The 18,864-nt window shown below is 35.3% G+C and overlaps 1 protein-coding gene across 2 annotated transcripts in view; it reads left to right on the top strand.

The window, feature by feature from the left end:
* LOC138838830 (cytoplasmic dynein 2 heavy chain 1) overlaps nucleotides 1–18,864 on the top strand; it is a 172,077-nt gene that overhangs the window by 142,600 nt on the left and 10,613 nt on the right. For both annotated transcript variants that reach the window (XM_070038203.1, XM_070038201.1), the window contains 3 exons: nucleotides 5,717–5,833; nucleotides 6,142–6,351; nucleotides 14,659–14,748. In XM_070038203.1, coding sequence (XP_069894304.1) covers nucleotides 5,717–5,833; nucleotides 6,142–6,351; nucleotides 14,659–14,748 — 417 coding nt within the window. The remainder of the gene's footprint in view (nucleotides 1–5,716; nucleotides 5,834–6,141; nucleotides 6,352–14,658; nucleotides 14,749–18,864) is intronic.

Here is an 18,864-nt window from a genome sequence, read left to right as displayed (position 1 = left end):
TCGGTTGTGAGGCTTGAACTCTGGGCTTGGGCACTGTCCCTGCACTCTTCAGCTCAAGGCGAGCACTCTACCACTTGAGCCATAGTGCCACTTTCCATTTTCTAGTGGTTTATTGGAGATAAGAGTCTCACAGACTTTCCTGCCCAGGCTGGCTTTGAACCATAATCCTCAGATCAGCCTCCTGAGTAGCTAGGATTACAGGTGTGAGCCACCAGCACCTGGCTTTAATTTTGCTCTTCTATTCAAAACATACAGATAAAAAATGTCACTTGTACTGAGTTTGTCATTTGGTTCCATGGTTATTAGAAAGAAATGTCATGTTATTGAATATCTTATTTAAGACATTACATGTTGACAATTCTGAGCTGTGATTTATAGACTTAATAAGTTTAGTAAATGGTAGCATAAAATTATTTAAATAGTTTCTAGCAAAAGCTTTCCCTTTTTTAGAAATCAATGAATCTCTGGAGAAATATGAGATAACAATGAAATTTTGGTGTAAATACTTTTTAGTTTTCTGCATCTAGTCAGTGTGTTGGATGACTTACCAAAAATAGATGTCTTAGCTGTCATTTGAATCCACATTTACATAAGCACTTAAATCTTCCTATGAAGATTTTAGATCTAGGCAAATAAGAATGAGTCTCAGCATATCTATGATCTTAGGCCAGTCTGCATCTATCTAGGAAATAAGGTCTTTCTACCAAAAGATAGGTATTTTCGTATTCTGTAGATAGTAATATAAATAGTCTTTTCCTATAGTTTTGCATCTAACTCGGAGTAAAATCAGTCTTCGAGATCTTCACGATCCCACATGCATGAGTCTTCTCCTTAATCTGTTGTAACCACACTGGCCTTATATTTTCTTCTTGAACTTCTGCCTAAGATCCTCCGTGCTTCCCATATCCTTCACCCTGACATCAATACTTTATATATCTTCATGGTTTAAATCTGCAGGTCTATAAATATTATAATAAGCATTCATATAAAATAATATTCCCTTTCAACACTTACACCACTTATTTCCTAACTGGCTTTGTTTTATTTTTGTTATAATCTTCATTTTTTAGTTATTTGTCTTTAAGTAGTTGTACAAAGGCGTTGACATTTAACAAAGGAGTTTATGAATACAACGCATCTTGATCTCTATCATCCCTGTCAACATTCTCACCCATCCCTCCACAACCTCCCTTTCCCTTCCTTTTCCATCCTTGCCCTCGACCCTACCCCACAGGTACTTTCAAACTTCTAAAAATAGTAGTAGTATCTACATACATATTCTCTTTATCTCTCTCACATGCACAAACATTAGACAGGTGGGGCTTACTATGTAAATGTATAGTCAGGCACAGGTAAAGAGGATTACATTAGGAGATATATGTGTGTCTGTGTATGTATGCCTCATAAAATAGTATAAGCTTTTACTATAACATTTTTGGTAGATAGCAATGATAATACCATCAAAAATATGGGAGAAAATTGACAAACTAAAATTACATAGCCAATTACCAGCCAAATATAATAATATTTTCAGATACTTAAGTCTCACAAAATTTAGCTCCCATGTACTTTCTCAACATACATGTGCCTAAAATATAGTTTTATTTTACTTTTTTCTTTTAAGTAGTTGTACAAGAGTTGCCATTCAACACAGTAGTTTATGAACATAGTGTCTCTTGATCAGTGTTGCCCCTTTGAACATTCTAACCCATCCCTCCCACCCTACCTACCCTTTCCCTCATTTTTCTTAATTTTTAGGTTATGTATTTTTTGCCATTTAACAAAACAATGTATATATATAATGCATCTGGATCTATGTTTATTTATTTTTGAATTTTATAAAAGTATGTAGCATGTGATGTTCTAGAACTTGCTTTTTCCTCCAACTTTGTTTTTCTAATAATATCCATATTTTTGCTTTGCTATCCTTTGCTATTACTGTGCCTATTTCACTTTGCATTATACAATTGAGTTACTCTAGATATTTGATTCTTATGTTTGCTATTATGAGTATTTGTGGATGCATCTCCTGGTATGCAGGAACAAGTGTTTCTAATAGAACCATTGTGTCAAATTATTTGATGTTCATCGTAACTTACAGTCATGCCATCCCCATGTAATAGCCACATCCTCCTAATTCCATTATATATGGAATTTTAGATACCTTTTTATTCTGCCAATCTGATGTGTTAAAATATTATTTCCTAAATTAGCATTTTTGATCAGTATGACTAAACATACTGCCATATGTTTGTGGCCATTTCTCTTTGTTTTCAGTTGGAAGGATGGCAGTAAAGCAGACATGGTTGAAGAACAGAGTGGGAGAGGGCTATTAGTGTAGAGCTAGCTAGGATGAAGGTGCTGGAGAGAAGGTTGACCCTTGTGATCTATAGCATTAACTAGATCCTCTGGCAGTGTATAACTTGTAGAGAATGGACAATAGGGGAGTAAGACTTGGCGCAAAGAGGTGAGTTAGAAAGCAGATGCAGAAAGCTGGTGATGTTACTCAAAAACAGCAGGTTTTGGAAGGGAATTGTTACTAATCAAATCTATGAGTAGCTTTACTTTTATAAAAGTTTTATATGTGTTTTCTATAAGAGTACACATTTTTTATTTTCCTAAACATGCTTTGAGTTCCAGAATATGATTATATTTTCATAGACTCAGAAGCAATTTCGTAGCAAAGTTCTTCAAATGTGTCATATTTATTCCTAAAATGCAATGATGAGTTTTCTGTTGCCAAAGATGTGAGGATTAATTGCTGGTATGATCATTTTAGAGCATGGCACTGAATGGCTTTTATGAGCGATTCACAGCAGCTGTGATTCCTCATGTTCAGCAGCTGTGTTATCCTGACTCAGATACTTTGTCATCATTAGTAAAGTCACAAGTTCCTGGTAAATTCAATGTTTGAAATAAAGGAGCTTAACACTTTTCTCTCAGCTAACCTTCTATTTGAATATAAGAATGTGTATTTCAGGAACATATCTGTTTCCACTTTGCCAGTAGCATGATCAGCAGTGTGAGATACTATGTGCCTATATATTAACTTCTGACAAACATGAGTTTGAGTACTTTTCACATCTTAAGTTCTAAGACCATATAAAATAAAAGCAAGAACACTGAAAAACCACATCAGTCTATTTACTTTGGTCATAATATAGTGATATCACTTTCTTTTGAATGTTTATGTGGAAATAATAAAATATTACAAACTTGAATTTTAAGCTTTTATAGGTTATATAGAAAGGAATAAAAAACTCTTAATTTGAATGCAAATGGTAAAAAGAATTTTTGTGAATTAAATCATGGTAAACAAAAATGATTAAAAAACAGTGTGGAAGACTGAATCTGGTAGATGGAAGGTTGATGGGGGAATCTGCTGTTACCCCTTTCCCCAGTGATGAGCTTTTCATTGCAAAGCAGAGGCATTCAGAGTGTAAAGCAGGATAAAAAATGCTTTCCAAAGGAATTCCCTAAAACACAAACTTTTCCATAAGGAGAAACAGAAATAATGAATATATGACATATGACATAGGGTCCAGAATGAGACATTTTGCAAGGTTCCTACCCCCACACACCATGACCTAAGATTTCCCACTCTGCCTCACTTCCCAGCAGCAGCACCCTGGGAACCAAGTCTTTGTTCATAATGGATTCTTGGGGGACACGGAGCTACATGAAAACCATGCCATGTCTTGTAATGAAAACATGCTAGAGACCAGGTGAAGCCTGCCAGGAGACATTTCAGGAATTACTGAATATCTCTTTCTTATAGGTCTTTGAAATAAGGATAGGTGGAATAGCAACAAATTCTGTAGCTTTCCTACAGTTCTTAGGCATGTATTTAGGCTTGTTTTCTGAGGTTCCCAAAGTGGTCTGATTTCATAACACAAGCTTGAATTTTCCATAGAATACAGAAGAATCCATGTAAAAATGCTGTTAATAGATGGTATTCTATCCCCTTTGACATGACCTTAAGGCAGTATTACTGAAAAAAATATTTTAGTGGTTTCAGATATGATTAATAGACATTATCTGTGCTTGTGAAAAGTATGTTAGAATTTGCAGAAATGATGGCCCATTGTTAAAACCTTGTTAATAAGAATATTTTTCCTATTTTTGAACTCATTTTTTAAGCATCAGAATAATTTGTTAAATAACTCAGCATCATGTGTTTTTCTAGGACAGAAAGCAAAAACCTTTGTCCTTGTTTACATTTTATTAAAATAGTTTTTAGCTTCATGTATAAAAAGTACTTTTACTTCGTTTCTTTTCCCTGTAATCATTTGCTGTCCTGTTTGACAAATTTAAAACACAAGTAAGTGATAGCAATGTTACCAAAGTTAAAACTGCATCTCCTGACTACCAAGTAGTGATGTTTTGAAGTGTAGCAAAGCTGATAAATTAGGTGCTGTTGCAGAGTTCAGCTAGAACAAATGAAAATAATTTATCAGAAAAACAGAGAATCAAACGCTGAATCACTACAGCTTTTTACAAGACTAGAAAATCAATCAAAAGCACAAGAAGTAAATTAACAATATGATTGTGAATGTTAATGATTAAATAGAATATTCATTCTGAAAGACTTGTAGCTCTTATTACAAATTTTACTAATATAGGAACAACAAAATATGGCATATAGGTCATAAGGAAAAACAACTTAGATCTTTCAGAAAACGAAAGCAGAAAAGTAATTAACAGTGCTGCAAATGTCATAAATTTAAAATACTGACTTAGGATAATATATACTTTTTTTAAATTTTGTTAGTTAATAATAGATAATGTTCAGTTGAAACATTAAAGAATCATCACCTTATTGACTTTAGACTTAAACCTTATTATCTATAATCTGGATTATTACTCATAAATGATTATGTTAATTTTCTTAAAATGGGAACCATTAAACATTTTAGAAAGCCTGGGGCTGGTGGCCCACCCCTGTAATCCTAGCTACTCAGGAGGCTGAATCTGAGGATTGCAGTTCAAACCTAGCCCTGGCAAAAAGGTCCGTGAAACTCATATCTCCAGTTCACCACCAGAAAACCAGAAGTGGCACTGTGGCTCAAGTGGTAGAGCACTTGCCTTGTGCTGAAGAGCTGAGAGACAGTGCCCAGGCCCAGAGTTCAAGCACCACAACCAAAAAAAAAAAATTAGAAAGTGTTAACAATTGACTTTTGATGAGAATGATGACAGACTAAGGAAGTTACCGAGGTGAATGTAAATAGTGAATGTTAACTTGGCTTCATTCTAATTAACTGATACTTCTTTGGAGCCTTATGCAGAAGAACACTGAAATGACAGCTTAAAATTACTCTGGGGTGTTAAAAATTAGATTTATAAAATCTTGTCAACCAGTAATGACTCAGCCTTGCTTTACCATTTTACAGTGTTTACTATGCTATTATCTTGCTAGTTTCTGCTTTTAAAGAATGTATCTTTTTCAGCATTTATATTATGGAATTAAAATAGACAAAAATGGATTTCAAAAATGAGCCAAGAAGATATTAATAATAGGTAATGAGTGCTTTCTGAATAAACACCTTTTAAAATGAGAGTTATCACAGTCTATAATGTTTTCCTCATCTTTATTTTTTAACTATTCTGGTAAATCCGTAAAATATGAAGGCAGTTGCACAGAGATAATAAGATTAAAACCTCTTTGTAAGCTGATATTTAGGAGTTATTTTCATTTATTGATACTTTCATCATTCAGGTTATTTCACAGCTGCGGATCTTGGGCAGATCAGTAACTGCTGGCTGCAAGTTTGATAGAGAAATCTGGTCTAATGAACTTTCTCCTGTCCTCAATCTCTGGAAGAAACTAAACCAGGTTCGTGGTTAAATGCTGTTTATCTTTTGTATTGAGAGTGGCAGTGTATCCTGCTCTCTGCTTTGATGTCCTAATAGAGTATTGCTTCTCAATATGATTCCTCTTTTCTGTATTTCCACCCATATAGTCAAATATGCTGAATTCCAGGCTCCCTTGCTTTGTATTTGTAAAATGAATGAATTTGACCATACATAAAATGAGTATTTCAGAAATTTCTTAAAAATAATAAACAGTCCTAATTTTGATGTGGTTTAATATGTCTGTGATTTGTATTAGTATTTGGTAAGTTAATGGCATTTTTCTTTTAGAATTCAAACCTGATTCATCAGAAAGTATCTCCTCCTAATGACCGACAAGGATCTCCAATATTGTCATTTATCATTCTTGAGCAATTTAATGCCATTCGTTTAGTACAAAGTGTTCATCAGTCTCTTGCTGCTCTCAGCAAAGTCATCAGAGGAACTACTTTACTGAGTTCAGAGGTACAAAAATTGGCAAGTGCTTTATTAAACCAAAAGGTAAGCCAATTCTAGCCATGTTTTTTGTTGTTGTTGTTGGTTGTGAGGCTTGAAATCAGGGCCCAGGCCCTATCCTTAGCCTCTTTGTGCTCAAGATGAACACTCTACCACTTGAGCCACAGTGCCACTTTGAGTGGTTAATTGGAGATAAGAGTCTCCCAGGAACTTTTCTGCCCAGGCTGGCTTCAAACCAAGATCCTCAGATCTGAGCATCCTGAGAAGCTAGGATTATGGGCATGAACCACTGGCACCTGGCAGACATATATGTTTTTATTCCATTGTTTAGGTGGTTCTTCCTTTATGCCTACTTCCACCATAGATTTCATAGTTAATAGTTAATAGTAACAGAAAACTAAAGTCAAAGTGGCTGAAGCATGTAAGAATTAATTGGCTAACATAAGTCTAATGATGGCTAACATTGTCATTTGGATGTAGCAGCTTATAAATATCTTTAGATTCTCTTGTTATTTAGCTTCATTTTCATTGCATTTGGAAAGACATCTATTTTGATTTCACTGGGGAAGGTTGTATATACATTCAGTATGTATATGTAGATATATCTGTGTATCTGTATATATACATGTATGTATATACTGTATAGCTGTACCCTACCAGCCCAAGTCTAATACCATTTGAGCACCAAATCCAATGGAAAGAACACTGATCCTAGTAATTTAAGAAAAAAAAATCTTGGTGTTGCTTCTATTTAAAACATTAACATCTTTACATAGAAATTGTGACGATGTACAGTTTTCAATAACTTGTGCTTCAGTCCAGTGCTTGTTCCAGGAGGTGGGTATGTGTTTCTTTTCATCGTTAACACATATACAGGGCTTAAGGGATGATGTTTAGCCTATGGAAAATCAGGAATATGAAAATAATTTTATTAAATGATTGGATCATTTTATATGATAGTAAAATCTATGTAATTCAGATCAATTGAGTAGAGGCAAAACGCCTTGAATTTGATTGTAGCTCTTTGAAAAATATAGACTTTATAGAACTTGATAACTTGAGAAAAATTTCACTAGGGCTCTATGAAAATTAAAAGTTTTTGTGTTCTTTCCTGTTGTGTATATCCAATATAAGAAATTTTCTGATAGTCAACCTAAATTCCTCTTGGTGTGAGTATAATCCTATTGATGTTAATATAAAGATAAAGCCTTTATAGAACGTGTACTCAATGATCTAAGAAGCTATCCAGTGCCTTTCACCATTTATAGAAAAAAAAACTTTTCCTGAATCTATCTGGAAAAAGAATTTTAATAGCTTTGTAATGTATAGACTAATATATTTTAATCAACTGTGATTAACAAAAATTACTATAGTGCTGTACTGTATTATCAACTATAATAGAAACACTGTCAGTCCTGAAAAATCCAGACACAGAAAGAACCAGTAAGGGGGCTGGGAAGGTGGCTCAGTGGTAAAGTGCTTGCCTTGCATGCATGAGGTCCTGGGTTTGATTCATCAGCACCACAAAAGCAGAAAAAGCCAGAAGTGGGGCTGATGCTCAAGTGGTAGAGCACTAGCCTTCAGCTGAAGGAGCTGAGGGACAGCACCCAGGCCCAGAGTTCAAGGCCCACGACCAACCAAAAAAAAAAAAAAAAAAAACAGAAGGAAAACTTTGAGAACTTTATATTGACTGATATGTTGAATTACTACAGTAATGAGTGCTCTACTACTACTGTTATTATGATTTACCATGAGAAACTTGAGGAACAAGGACTGTTAAATAACCACAGTACTAAGATCAGCATTTGAATCTAAGCAGATCTTGTTGTCAAAATTAATGTAACTTTAAATTTACTGAAATCAAAAGAGAAATATTCTTCAGTGTGTTTCTTTTAAAGCTCTTCTATATGCTACTTAAGGGCAAAATAATTGGCTTTAAATTAAGGAGAAGGGAGTGATAACATAAGAATGTGATTTGTGTAATATAGTATGACTAGCAGAAATGAAGCTGAGAAAATTTAAGGGATATGGGATTAAGAGCAGTTTTCTCAGCCAAAGTAAAGAAGCTGCATTGATACATTTTGCTGTAGCAAAATGATATTTTATGTAGAAATACAGTATAGCAAAATGGCTAGAATGTGGTCTCTGGAGTCCTAGTATACTTACTATGTGTAACTTGGAAAAGTTACTTAAACTCCACTAAACTATTTTTCTTATTTGTAAATGAGGATAATAATAAAACCTACTTTATAAGAAAAGTGCTTGGCATATAGAGTACCCCATAAATACTATTTTTGTTACTTCAGAAGAGCTTCATTATGAACAGAATAGTTATTTATGTAGAAACAAGCAAAGTGGGTTACTGAATGCTCAGAAAAAGCAAGTCAAGAAGTCTTTTAGATTCCTACTATTTTTTATCAAATAATTATATTGTCATTTATTTTTGCAGAGTGAACAACCGTTTTTACTTCTTTTTTTATTGTGAAAATACTGTACAGAGGGGTTACAATTACATGGGCAAGTTAATGAGTACATTTCTTATCAAGCATTGTTGCCTCCTCCTTTGTTTACCCTTCACATCCCTTCCCATCCCTTTCCCCCACTCCCCTAAGACAAAGTTGTAAAGTTCGGTTTTGACATAACGACTTGTACATCTCATTGTTGCAATAGGTCCACCTGTATCCCTATTTAAACAATTTGTTTTTTCCCTTCCCCTCCACAAATTATACCAACATCAAATAACAGGGGTTATACTATGGGGGAGGGACATACAAAGAAATAATCTTACAAATGTGTTAGAAACAATCACCTGAAAGAAAGAAAAAACACTTGAATACATATCTTAGGATTCATTTCCCTAACATCAACTTAGCTGAACTTTTCTGCTTGACTCAGACATATACTAGATATTGCAAATAAGGGAAACCATGGGACCTATGTTTCTTTGGGCCTGGCTTACTTCATTTAATATAATTTTTTCCAAGTCTTTCCATTTCCTAACAAATGGGCCAATGTCATTCTTTCTGATGGAGGCATAGAATTCCATTGGGTATATATACCACATTTTCTTGATCCATTCATCTACTGAGGGGCATCTGGGTTGGTTCCATATGTTAGCTATGGTAAATAAAGCTGTAATAAACATAGTCGTGCTGGTAGATTTAGTATGGTCTTGCTTGTCAACATTTGGGTAAATGCCCAAAAGTGGGATAGCTGGGTCATAGGGAAGCTCTATGTGGAGTCTTTTGAGGAACCTCCATACTGCTTTCCAAAGTGGTTGAACAAGTTTACACTCCCACAAACAATGCAGTAAGGTTCCCTTCTGTCCACATCCCCTCCAGCATCTGTTGTTATTAGAGTTCTTGATTTTAGCCATTCTAACTGGGGTGAGGTGGTATCTCAGTATTGTTTTGATTTGCATTTCTTTTATGGCTTAGGGAGGTTGAGCATTTCTTCATGTGTCTATTGGCCATCCTTCTTTCCTCTTCAGAGAAGTTTCTCTTTAAGTCTTTAGCCCACTTACTTATTCGGCAGCTGTTTGTTTGAAGATTTGTTGTTGGGAGATTTAATTTTTTGAGTTCCAGGTATATTTTGGATATGAGTCCCTTTTCCGTTGTATGGCTAGTGAAGATCTTCTCCCCAATCCATGGGCTTTCTATTGATCTTGCTAGCTATGTCCTTTGCCATGCAGAAGCTCTGCAATTTCATGCAATCCCATTTGTCCAACCTTTCTTTGATTTGTTGTGTTTCTGGGCCTCTATTAAGAAAATTTTGGCCTGTGCCAAGGAGACCTAGGGTTTCTCTTATTCCATCCTGTAATGTTTTCAGAGTGACTGCTTTGATTCCGAGGTCTTTGATCCATTTGGAGTTGATTCTGGTGCAGGGTGATATATAAGGATCTAGCTTTAGTTTTCTACAAGTAGTTAACCAATTTTGCCAGCACCATTTACTGAAGAGGCTGTCTTTCTTCCATTCTGTTTTTTTTAGCTCCCTTATCGAAGATTAGATGGCTATAGATCTGTAGGTTCATTTCTGGGTTTTCAATTCTATTCCATTGGTCCTGAGGTCTGTTCTTGTGTCAGTACCAAGCTGTTTTGATTATTATGGCTTTGTAGTAGAGTTTGAAATTTGGTATTGATATTCCTCCAGCACTGTTCTTTCTGTTGAGGAGCGTTTTTGCTATTCAGGTTCTTTTATTGTTCCATATGAATTTTTGGATTGCCTCGTCTATTTCCTTGATGAATGAGCTTGGCATATTGATAGGTATCGCATTGAATTTGTAGATAGCCTTGGGAATTATTTCCATTTTCACGATGATCTTTCCAATCCAGGAGCATGGGAGGTTTTTTTTTTTTTTTTTTGCCACTTTCTAAGTTCTGTTTTGATTTCCTTTTTCAAGTTTTTGAAGTTTTCATCATAGAGGTCCTTCAATTCTTTGGTTAATTCCTAGGTATTTTATTTTTTGTGGGGCTATTACGAATGGAGTTGCTTTCCTAATTTCAGCCACACTTTTCTCATTGTTGGCATACAGAAAAGCCATTGATTTTTGAGGGTTAATTTTATACCCTGCTACTTTGCCAAAGTTTTGAATCAGCTTAAGTAATTTGGGAGTGGAGTCAGTGGGATTCTTTAAATACAAGATCATGTCATCTGCAAAGAGGGAGAGTTTTACTTCTTCTTTCCCTATTTGGATCCCCTTTATGTTTGCATCCTGTCTTATTGCTGCAGCTAGGCATTCTAATACTAGAATGAAGAGAAGTGGAGAAAGTGGACATCCTTGTCTCATTCCTGAGTTAAGAGGAAATGGCTTTAGTTTTTCACCATTAAGTCTAATGCTGGCTGTAGGTTTGTCATCTACAGACTTTATTGTATTGAGGAATGTTCCATGGATTCCTAATTTTTCCAGAACCTTCATCATAAAGGTGTTGAATCTTGTCAAATGCTTTTTATGCATCTATTGAGATAACCATGTGGTTCTTATCCTTGCTCTTGTTGATTTGATGAATTATATTAATTTGCATATATTAAACCAGCTTTTCATCCCTGAAATGAATCCTGTTTGATCGTGGTGTATGATTTTTTGGATGAGTTGTTGAAGTCGATTGGCCAAAATTTTGTTGAGAAGTTTTGCATCAGTGTTCATCAACGAAATGGGTCTATAGTTCTTTCTTTGATGAGTCCCTGCCTGGTTTTGGGATGAGGGTTATGATGTCTTCATAGAATAAGTTCAGTAGTGAACTTTCTCTTTCAATTTCATTGAAGAGTTGGAGGAGTATTGGTGTGAGCTCTGCTTTGAAGGCTTGTAGAATTCTGCTGTAAAACCATCTGGTCCTGGGCTTTTCTTAGATGGGAGGTCTCTTATTGCTGTTTCTATTTCAGTGCTTGGTATGGGCCTGTTAAGATGGTTTAACTTGTCTTGGTTTAGTTCAGCATGTCAGTATTTGCTAGGAAAAGGTCCATTTCTGCCAAGTTCTCAAACTTATTAGCATAAAGTTTTGAGAATTATTCCCTTATAATGTTCAGAGTCTTACTTGTTTCTGTGGTGATGTTTCCATTCTCATCTCTAAGTTTATTTATTTGGGTGTGTTCTCTTCTTTTTCTGATAAGATTTGCTAAGGGTCTGTCAATTTTGTTCATTTTTTCGAAGAAACAACTTCCTACTATTTTTGAAATGATCTTATTTCTTCTTTCTCTCATGCCACATAGACCACTTTTTTATTTGGAATTTATATTCTCAGAAGCCTAATATTTCCTTCGTGACCCTTCATTTTTCCTTAACTCTACAAAGTAATGGCTTCAATAAGATATCTTTACATGTGTACAAGTACTTGGATCATATTAACCCTTCTATGACCCATTGTTATGCCCCTCCCAGGTACTTTTCCTTTTCTGTATCCCTAACATTCCCTGTTTTACTTTCAAGTCTTTTTTTTTCCATGTAAGCTTTACATATGAGAGAAAATATACAATAGTATCTTTTTTTCATCTAAACATTTTTTATTTTTATTTTTTATTGTGAAAATACTGTACAGAGGGGTTACAATTACATGGGCAAGATAATGAGTACATTTCTTATCAAGCATTGTAGCCTCCTCCTTTGTTTCCCCTTCCCATCCCTTCCCATCCTCCCCGCCCCCACCCAGTCCTCCCCGCTTCCCCGCCCCGCACCAAAGTTGTAAAGTTCATTTTTCGACATGATGACTTGTACATCTCATTGTTGCAGTGGGTCCACCTATATCCCTATTTAAACGATTTGTTTTTCCCCTTCCCCTCCACAAATTACACTGACATCAAATACAGTGAAAGCAGGGGTTATACTGTGGGGGAGGGACATACAAAGCAACAAAGAAATAATCTTATAAATGTGTTAGAAACAGTCACATGAAAGAAAAAAAACATTGGAATACCTATCTTATGGTTCATTTCCCTAACATCACCTTATCTGACCTTTTCTGCTTGACTCAGACATATACTAGATATTGCAAAAAAGGGAAACCATTGCAAATAAGGGAAACCATGGGACCTATGTTTCTTTGGGCCTGGCTTACTTCACTTAATATAATTTTTTCCAAGCCTTTCCATTTCCTAAGTTAAATAGGCAATGTCATTCTTTCTGATGGAGGCATAGAATTCCATTGGGTATATATACCACATTTTCTTGATCCATTCATCTACTGAGGGGCATCTGGGTTGGTTCCATATCTTAGCTCTAGTAAATAGTGCTGCAATAAACATAGTCGTGCTGATAGCTTTAGTGTGGTCTTGTTTGTGAACATTTGGGTAAATGCCCAAAAGTGGGATTGCTGGGTCATAGGGGAGCTCTATGTGGAGTCTTTTGAGGAACCTCCATACTGCTTTCCAAAGTGGTTGAACAAGTTTACACTCCCACAAACAATGCAGTAAGGTTCCCTTCTGTCCACATCCCCTCCAGCATCTGTTGTTATTAGAGTTCTTGATTTTAGCCATTCTAACTGGGGTGAGGTGGTATCTCAATGTCGTTTTGATTTGCATTTCTTTTATGGCTAGGGAGGTTGAACATTTCTTCATGTGTCTATTGGCCATCCTTCTTTCCTCTTCAGAGAAGTTTCTCTTTTAAGTCTTTAGCCTACTTATTTATTGGGCAGTTGTTTCTTTGAAGATTTGTTGTTGGGGGATTTAATTTTTTGAGTTCCAGGTATATTTTAGATTACAATAGTATCTTTGTGATACCATACTGGTGGTTTCACTTAATGTGATTTCTGGCTCTATTTTCCTAAAAATGATATAACTTATATTTATACTTCGTTGCATATATAGTATATATATGCAATATATATACACACCATATTTTATCCATTCATCTATTGATGGGCAAGTCTATTGATCTGTAACTTGGCTAATGTAAAGATGGGCAAGCAGGTAATTCTGTAATTATTGGATTTTTATTGTTTGGTATTGTTGGATCAACATGGTAATTCCACTTTTTTGAGAAACTTTCATACTGAGTTCCATGGTGGCTGGATTAGAATACATTTATACCAGCAGTGTGTATGGATTGGTTTTTCTATGTATCACTGGAAAAATTTGGACTGTGTTTACTTGATCTTAGCCAGTTTATGGTTAAATGAGAAAAATCAATGCAGTTTTTATTTAGATTTCTCTAATGGGTTATAGGTGTTGAACATTTTTCAGTTACTCATCAGTGGTTTTCTAGGTGCTAACATTATTGAGGTCTTTTTTCTAGATAAAGCAACCATTGTTAGGGTGGTTTTATATTTTTAGTGGGTTTAAATATTTACAGTACCTACTCCTTTTTTTTTATTGTGAAAATACCGTACAGAGGGGTTACAATTACATGGGCAAGGTAATGAGCACATTTCTTATCAAGCATTGTTGCGTCCTCCTTTGTTTCCCCTTCCCATCACCCCCTGTCCCCCACTTCTCTTTCATTTCTCTTCGTACCATATATCTCAATGGAAACTTTGTGGGTAAATTTGCTATTGTGCTGCTTTATATATAAAATACTGTAAGGGACTAACATTCTTTTTTTTTTTTTTTTTTTTTTACCAATTTTAAAATGAATTTAAGATTTTTAATTTGATTTCCTGATGAACCGTATATTGTTTCAAGAAATGGTAATTGACTACTCTGTTTACTAATTTGAGTTCATTTCTGTGAAGGTCCCCCTTTTAGGGAAATATTAATTCATTTTGTGTCTGTCAATTTCAGTGAAATTAAAGGAAACAGACATATCAATGAAATGAATTTACGGTTTGAATAATGTAAATTGTCAGTTTTTCTCTTGCCACTAATGTTGAAGCCTCTTCTGTGTAATATTGTGTATATAAACAGTTTGGCCCTTTTAAATTGTAGTGTCCTCTCACGTGGCAGAGCAAGTGGGAAGGCCCTGACGATCCTTTGCAATACCTCAGAGGCCTTGTGTCCCGTGCCCTTGCAATACAGGTAAGAATGAATTATTCAGTGATTGTATTGTGTGGCTCCTAGTCAGAGAATGCATATTGAGATGACCTTCTTACCAATGAGAATGTGATTTTGCACAGGAAAACATCATGTATTCTCATTTTGTGTTTTGCCATTTGATTTTATTTTTGCATAGGATTCTTTAAAGATTATATATTCCTTCTGATTATTGTGCCTTTCCATCATTTTTGAGAATTTAGAGAAAATTTAGTTACAGATAGTAACTGAACCAGTTCATCACTATGACTAGTTTGCTTTAAGGAATATTCTCCCTGTAGGATCAGTGTTTGAAAGGCTCCTTTTTTGCTTTGTAAATTTTCCACTGCTTTCCTCCCTTCTTTGTCTCTTTTGCCCCTGTTTCACAACTAAGCTGTCTTAACCACATAAACTCAATCTGTGTCCTTCTCTATCCAGTAAGACTTCATCTATATTCTTATACCTACCTACATACTGAATTTGGCCCTCACTATTTACAGCTTCATGTTTAAACCTCTAAGGTGTTCATTACCATTTGTTAACAACTACACATAACAGAGGCCATGAGCTAGGAGCCCTCTCTCATTGTCTTGGTTCTAATGTAAAAGAAATTAGTCATCTGCTGTTCAAGACTCCTCCCTAGTCCTGTGGACTTGAATCCATCTGCTTTCAACTCTTCAGACTCTTAAAGGGGAGGGTAGATATTCCAATGCCCTGGTTGTTTCTTGTTTGTTTTTGGCCAGTCCTGGGGCTTGAATTCAAGGTCTAGCCAGAGCACTGTCCTTGGGCTTCTTTTGCTCAAAGCTAGCCCTCTATCACGTGAGCCACAGCACCATTTCTGGCATTTTCTGCTTATGTGGTTCTAAGAAATCAAACCCAGGGCTTCATACATGTTAGGCAAGCACTTTACAACTAAGCCACATCCCCAGCCCCATGCCCTGGTTGTTTCTTACTAGTTTCAAATGCTTTGAAGAACAAGCTGTAGGTTAAAAATGTCCCTGTTAAACTAGTCATCTCATCCAGGACACCAGATCCTTAAATGCCTCTGAGTTTCTTTGATCAGGCCCATTATGTTTCTGTTTCTTTACCCAGAAATGCCATCTCCCAAATGTCTAAAAGAAACCTTCTCCTCCAAGTGTTCACTCTGATGTCACCTTCTTTGTGAGGTCTTCTGATCATTGTATTTTAAGTTGTAATTACTCTCTCCCTTCTTTGTCTCTCTATGGTGATAATTTCAATATTCTGTATATTTTCGTATTTTTTTTCAACTTTTCTGTGTGTTCTTCAGCTAAAGTGAAAGCTTTCCAAGGGCAGAAATCCAATGATGTTGCTCATACAATAAATACCTGTTGAATAAATGAAATATTAGATCAAAGGGGGCTAATGCTTAAGTAGATTGACAGGCTTTCATTCCTCTTTGTATTTCCCAGTAATCATGACTTAGGCTACAAGGCTAAGAAGCATTCTATAGACTTAATGATATATTTCTGGGATTTTGCCTCTCATCTAAATCTTCCCAGTAAATATAGCTTGTTCACATAGTGTATAAAGTTAAACATTCAAAACTTGTGATTAAGACTTCAGCTGTTAAAAGTTACTAGAATTATACCATTCTTTATTTTTGACTCGTCTTTTGGAAGATTTAGTAGTACTTTGCATTCTTAGAAAAGAAAATTCATCATTTTTCTAACAGCAATTCTTATAATCAGTAACACTGTACTTTTTACACATATTGAGTTCACTAAAATCTTATCAGAAGACTTGTAAAAAGATAGAAGTATGCATGTAGCTCTAAATTGTATAGCATTGCATTTTACAGATAGTATTTGGCTATAAGGACCACCTTGTAAATTCATATACATATTGCTTCTGTTCTATATAAACCTTTGTTCTTAATGTTAAAAAATGTAGAATTGGGAAACATGACATTCTTGACAACAGGAATCATAGTGTTGAAGGATATAAATGTAGATATATTTGATCCAGTTGTGGTATTTATATTTTGGTTCAAATCCTGAAACCTAAAATTAACATACAAACCAAGATCTAAGTTACATTGTCACCATTATTGAATGAAGTTAGCATATGTATATCTGAAATTTACCCAGTGAATAGCTTAATAACAGCAGTATTACAAAATTGAAGAGTTAACATTTTTTTATAGGGACAGTAATTCTTCAACACTATCAGATGATAAATTCTTCCTGTGGTTAACTTACCTTGCACATGGAATACTGAATAGTAGTCTATGGTGATTTGCAGTTTTATACAAGCATTTCTACGAAACACACAATTTACCCTGTTTGCGAAAGATAAATCTTAGTTCTAGAAATGTGACATAATTGGCCTTCTTGAATTCTGTCTGCATTGCAGTATTCATCACAGGCATACAAATTTAAGAACCTTCTGATTGGCATAATAAGAGGACTTTTACACAGAAAACATGCAGTGACTATTTACACTCTTAGGTAGTTTCTTAAAGAATCAGCCAGTGATTGTTACTAGTGTCTATCATGTTGTTACTCTTATTTGGGAAATCATATTTAAATGCTCTCCTTGGGTTAAGGTAGCCATTTTCTACCATTTAGAGATTGGAATATATATATATATATATATATATATATATATTCCAATCAAGACAGCTGAAAAATGTCTTTAAGTTCATGTAATTTTGCTACAAAACAATAATAGAAGTGGTAAAACTTCTGCTGTGGTCAATAGGTTTGCTCTATTAAACACAATATTGTTTGTGAACAAATGGTATTTGACACCTGGATCAAACAGCTTTCAAAAGATTTGTCAGTGATAATTACATATGACTTTACATGCTTATTCGATTCTCTAATATGTCTTCCATCAGATTTACCTTGATAACTAATTACAAATCTACTGTGCCATCATCTCTGATTTCCTTAGCTTTTCTAGAGGTTTGGTGTGACAAAAGCTGTTCAGTAAGGTATGCACATGAGGAAAGATGCCAGGAAATATCACTCAGCTGCCTCCTATCACTCAGCTGCCTCCTCATGAAATTTTTTATTCAGGCAATAACCCACAGAGGTTAGACTAAGAATTTTAACCCAGAGATCACATAAATATTTTTTCCTTTCAAGTGGCATATAAAATAACTATATATGATGATAACTCTAATTTTTATATATAGTAAAGATACTGTACAGAGGGTTACAGTTACGTAAGGTAATGAGTACATTTCCTATCGAGCATTGTTATCCCCTCCTTTGTTTTTTCCCTACCATCCCTTCCCTCCCCACTTTGTTGGCATTATTTGACAGTATTACATTTATTCACTATGTTTGTACTAAACAAATGTTGGTACTGTTTGTTTCTGGGATAGAACAGTGTTGAAGTAGGCACCTGTTTGTTGCACCGACATGAAGGAAAGACAAGTAACAGATATGACTTAAGTGTTGAGAAGTGAATTGCATTTCTAATGAACATCAGGGTGCTGATGTTGGTTTAAGGGGTTTAGAGATGAATGGGCTCAGAAAAGTAATACTTCAGTATTGCTAAGCAGACATGAGTAAACTTATCTGAGGGACCACAAAGAGACCAGCAAGTGCAAAATCTCTCAGGCAGGAACATGCTCTGCTTGAATATATCATGTACATAAAGAGAGATCTCTGGACATGAGGTTGGAAGAGGTTGCCAGAGACTTTGATATGGTTCATTGTAAGCTTGTTTGGTGAAAAGGACTCCCAAGACTTGAGTGCATGAGAAGTCAGCAGATGAGGTTGGTATACAAGTTGGTATATGAGTAGATGAGAGATGGAAAGAAGGAAAGCAGGTTGACTAGCGGGTTAATTCAACAGTGAAAGTGACATTGTGATGGTTTCATGTTCTTAGCATGGTGGCCTGAAGGGGGTAGAGTGGTCATGTAGATAAACACTGGGAGGAGAGACTTTGAAGCTGAGAGACCAACAACATATGTCAGTCCCCCCCTAAATCAGGTTGGAATATTTTTAACAATTGAATATGTATTGTAAAGTTACCTACTGAAGTGGAAACAGTGCCAGCAATGATGGCTTTAGGACATTTAATACTAAGACACAAAGAAGTTAAAAGTCAAATGATAGGAAAAGATATGGTGTGCTGATACTGGCCAAA

Source organism: Dipodomys merriami, unplaced genomic scaffold, assembly GCF_024711535.1.
Source record: "Dipodomys merriami isolate MVZ:Mamm:240054 unplaced genomic scaffold, mDipMer1.0.p SCAF_29, whole genome shotgun sequence".
NCBI lineage: Eukaryota > Metazoa > Chordata > Mammalia > Rodentia > Heteromyidae > Dipodomys > Dipodomys merriami.
The sequence above is the reverse complement of the archived record's forward strand: the minus strand, read 5'-3'. Positions and strand labels throughout refer to the sequence as shown.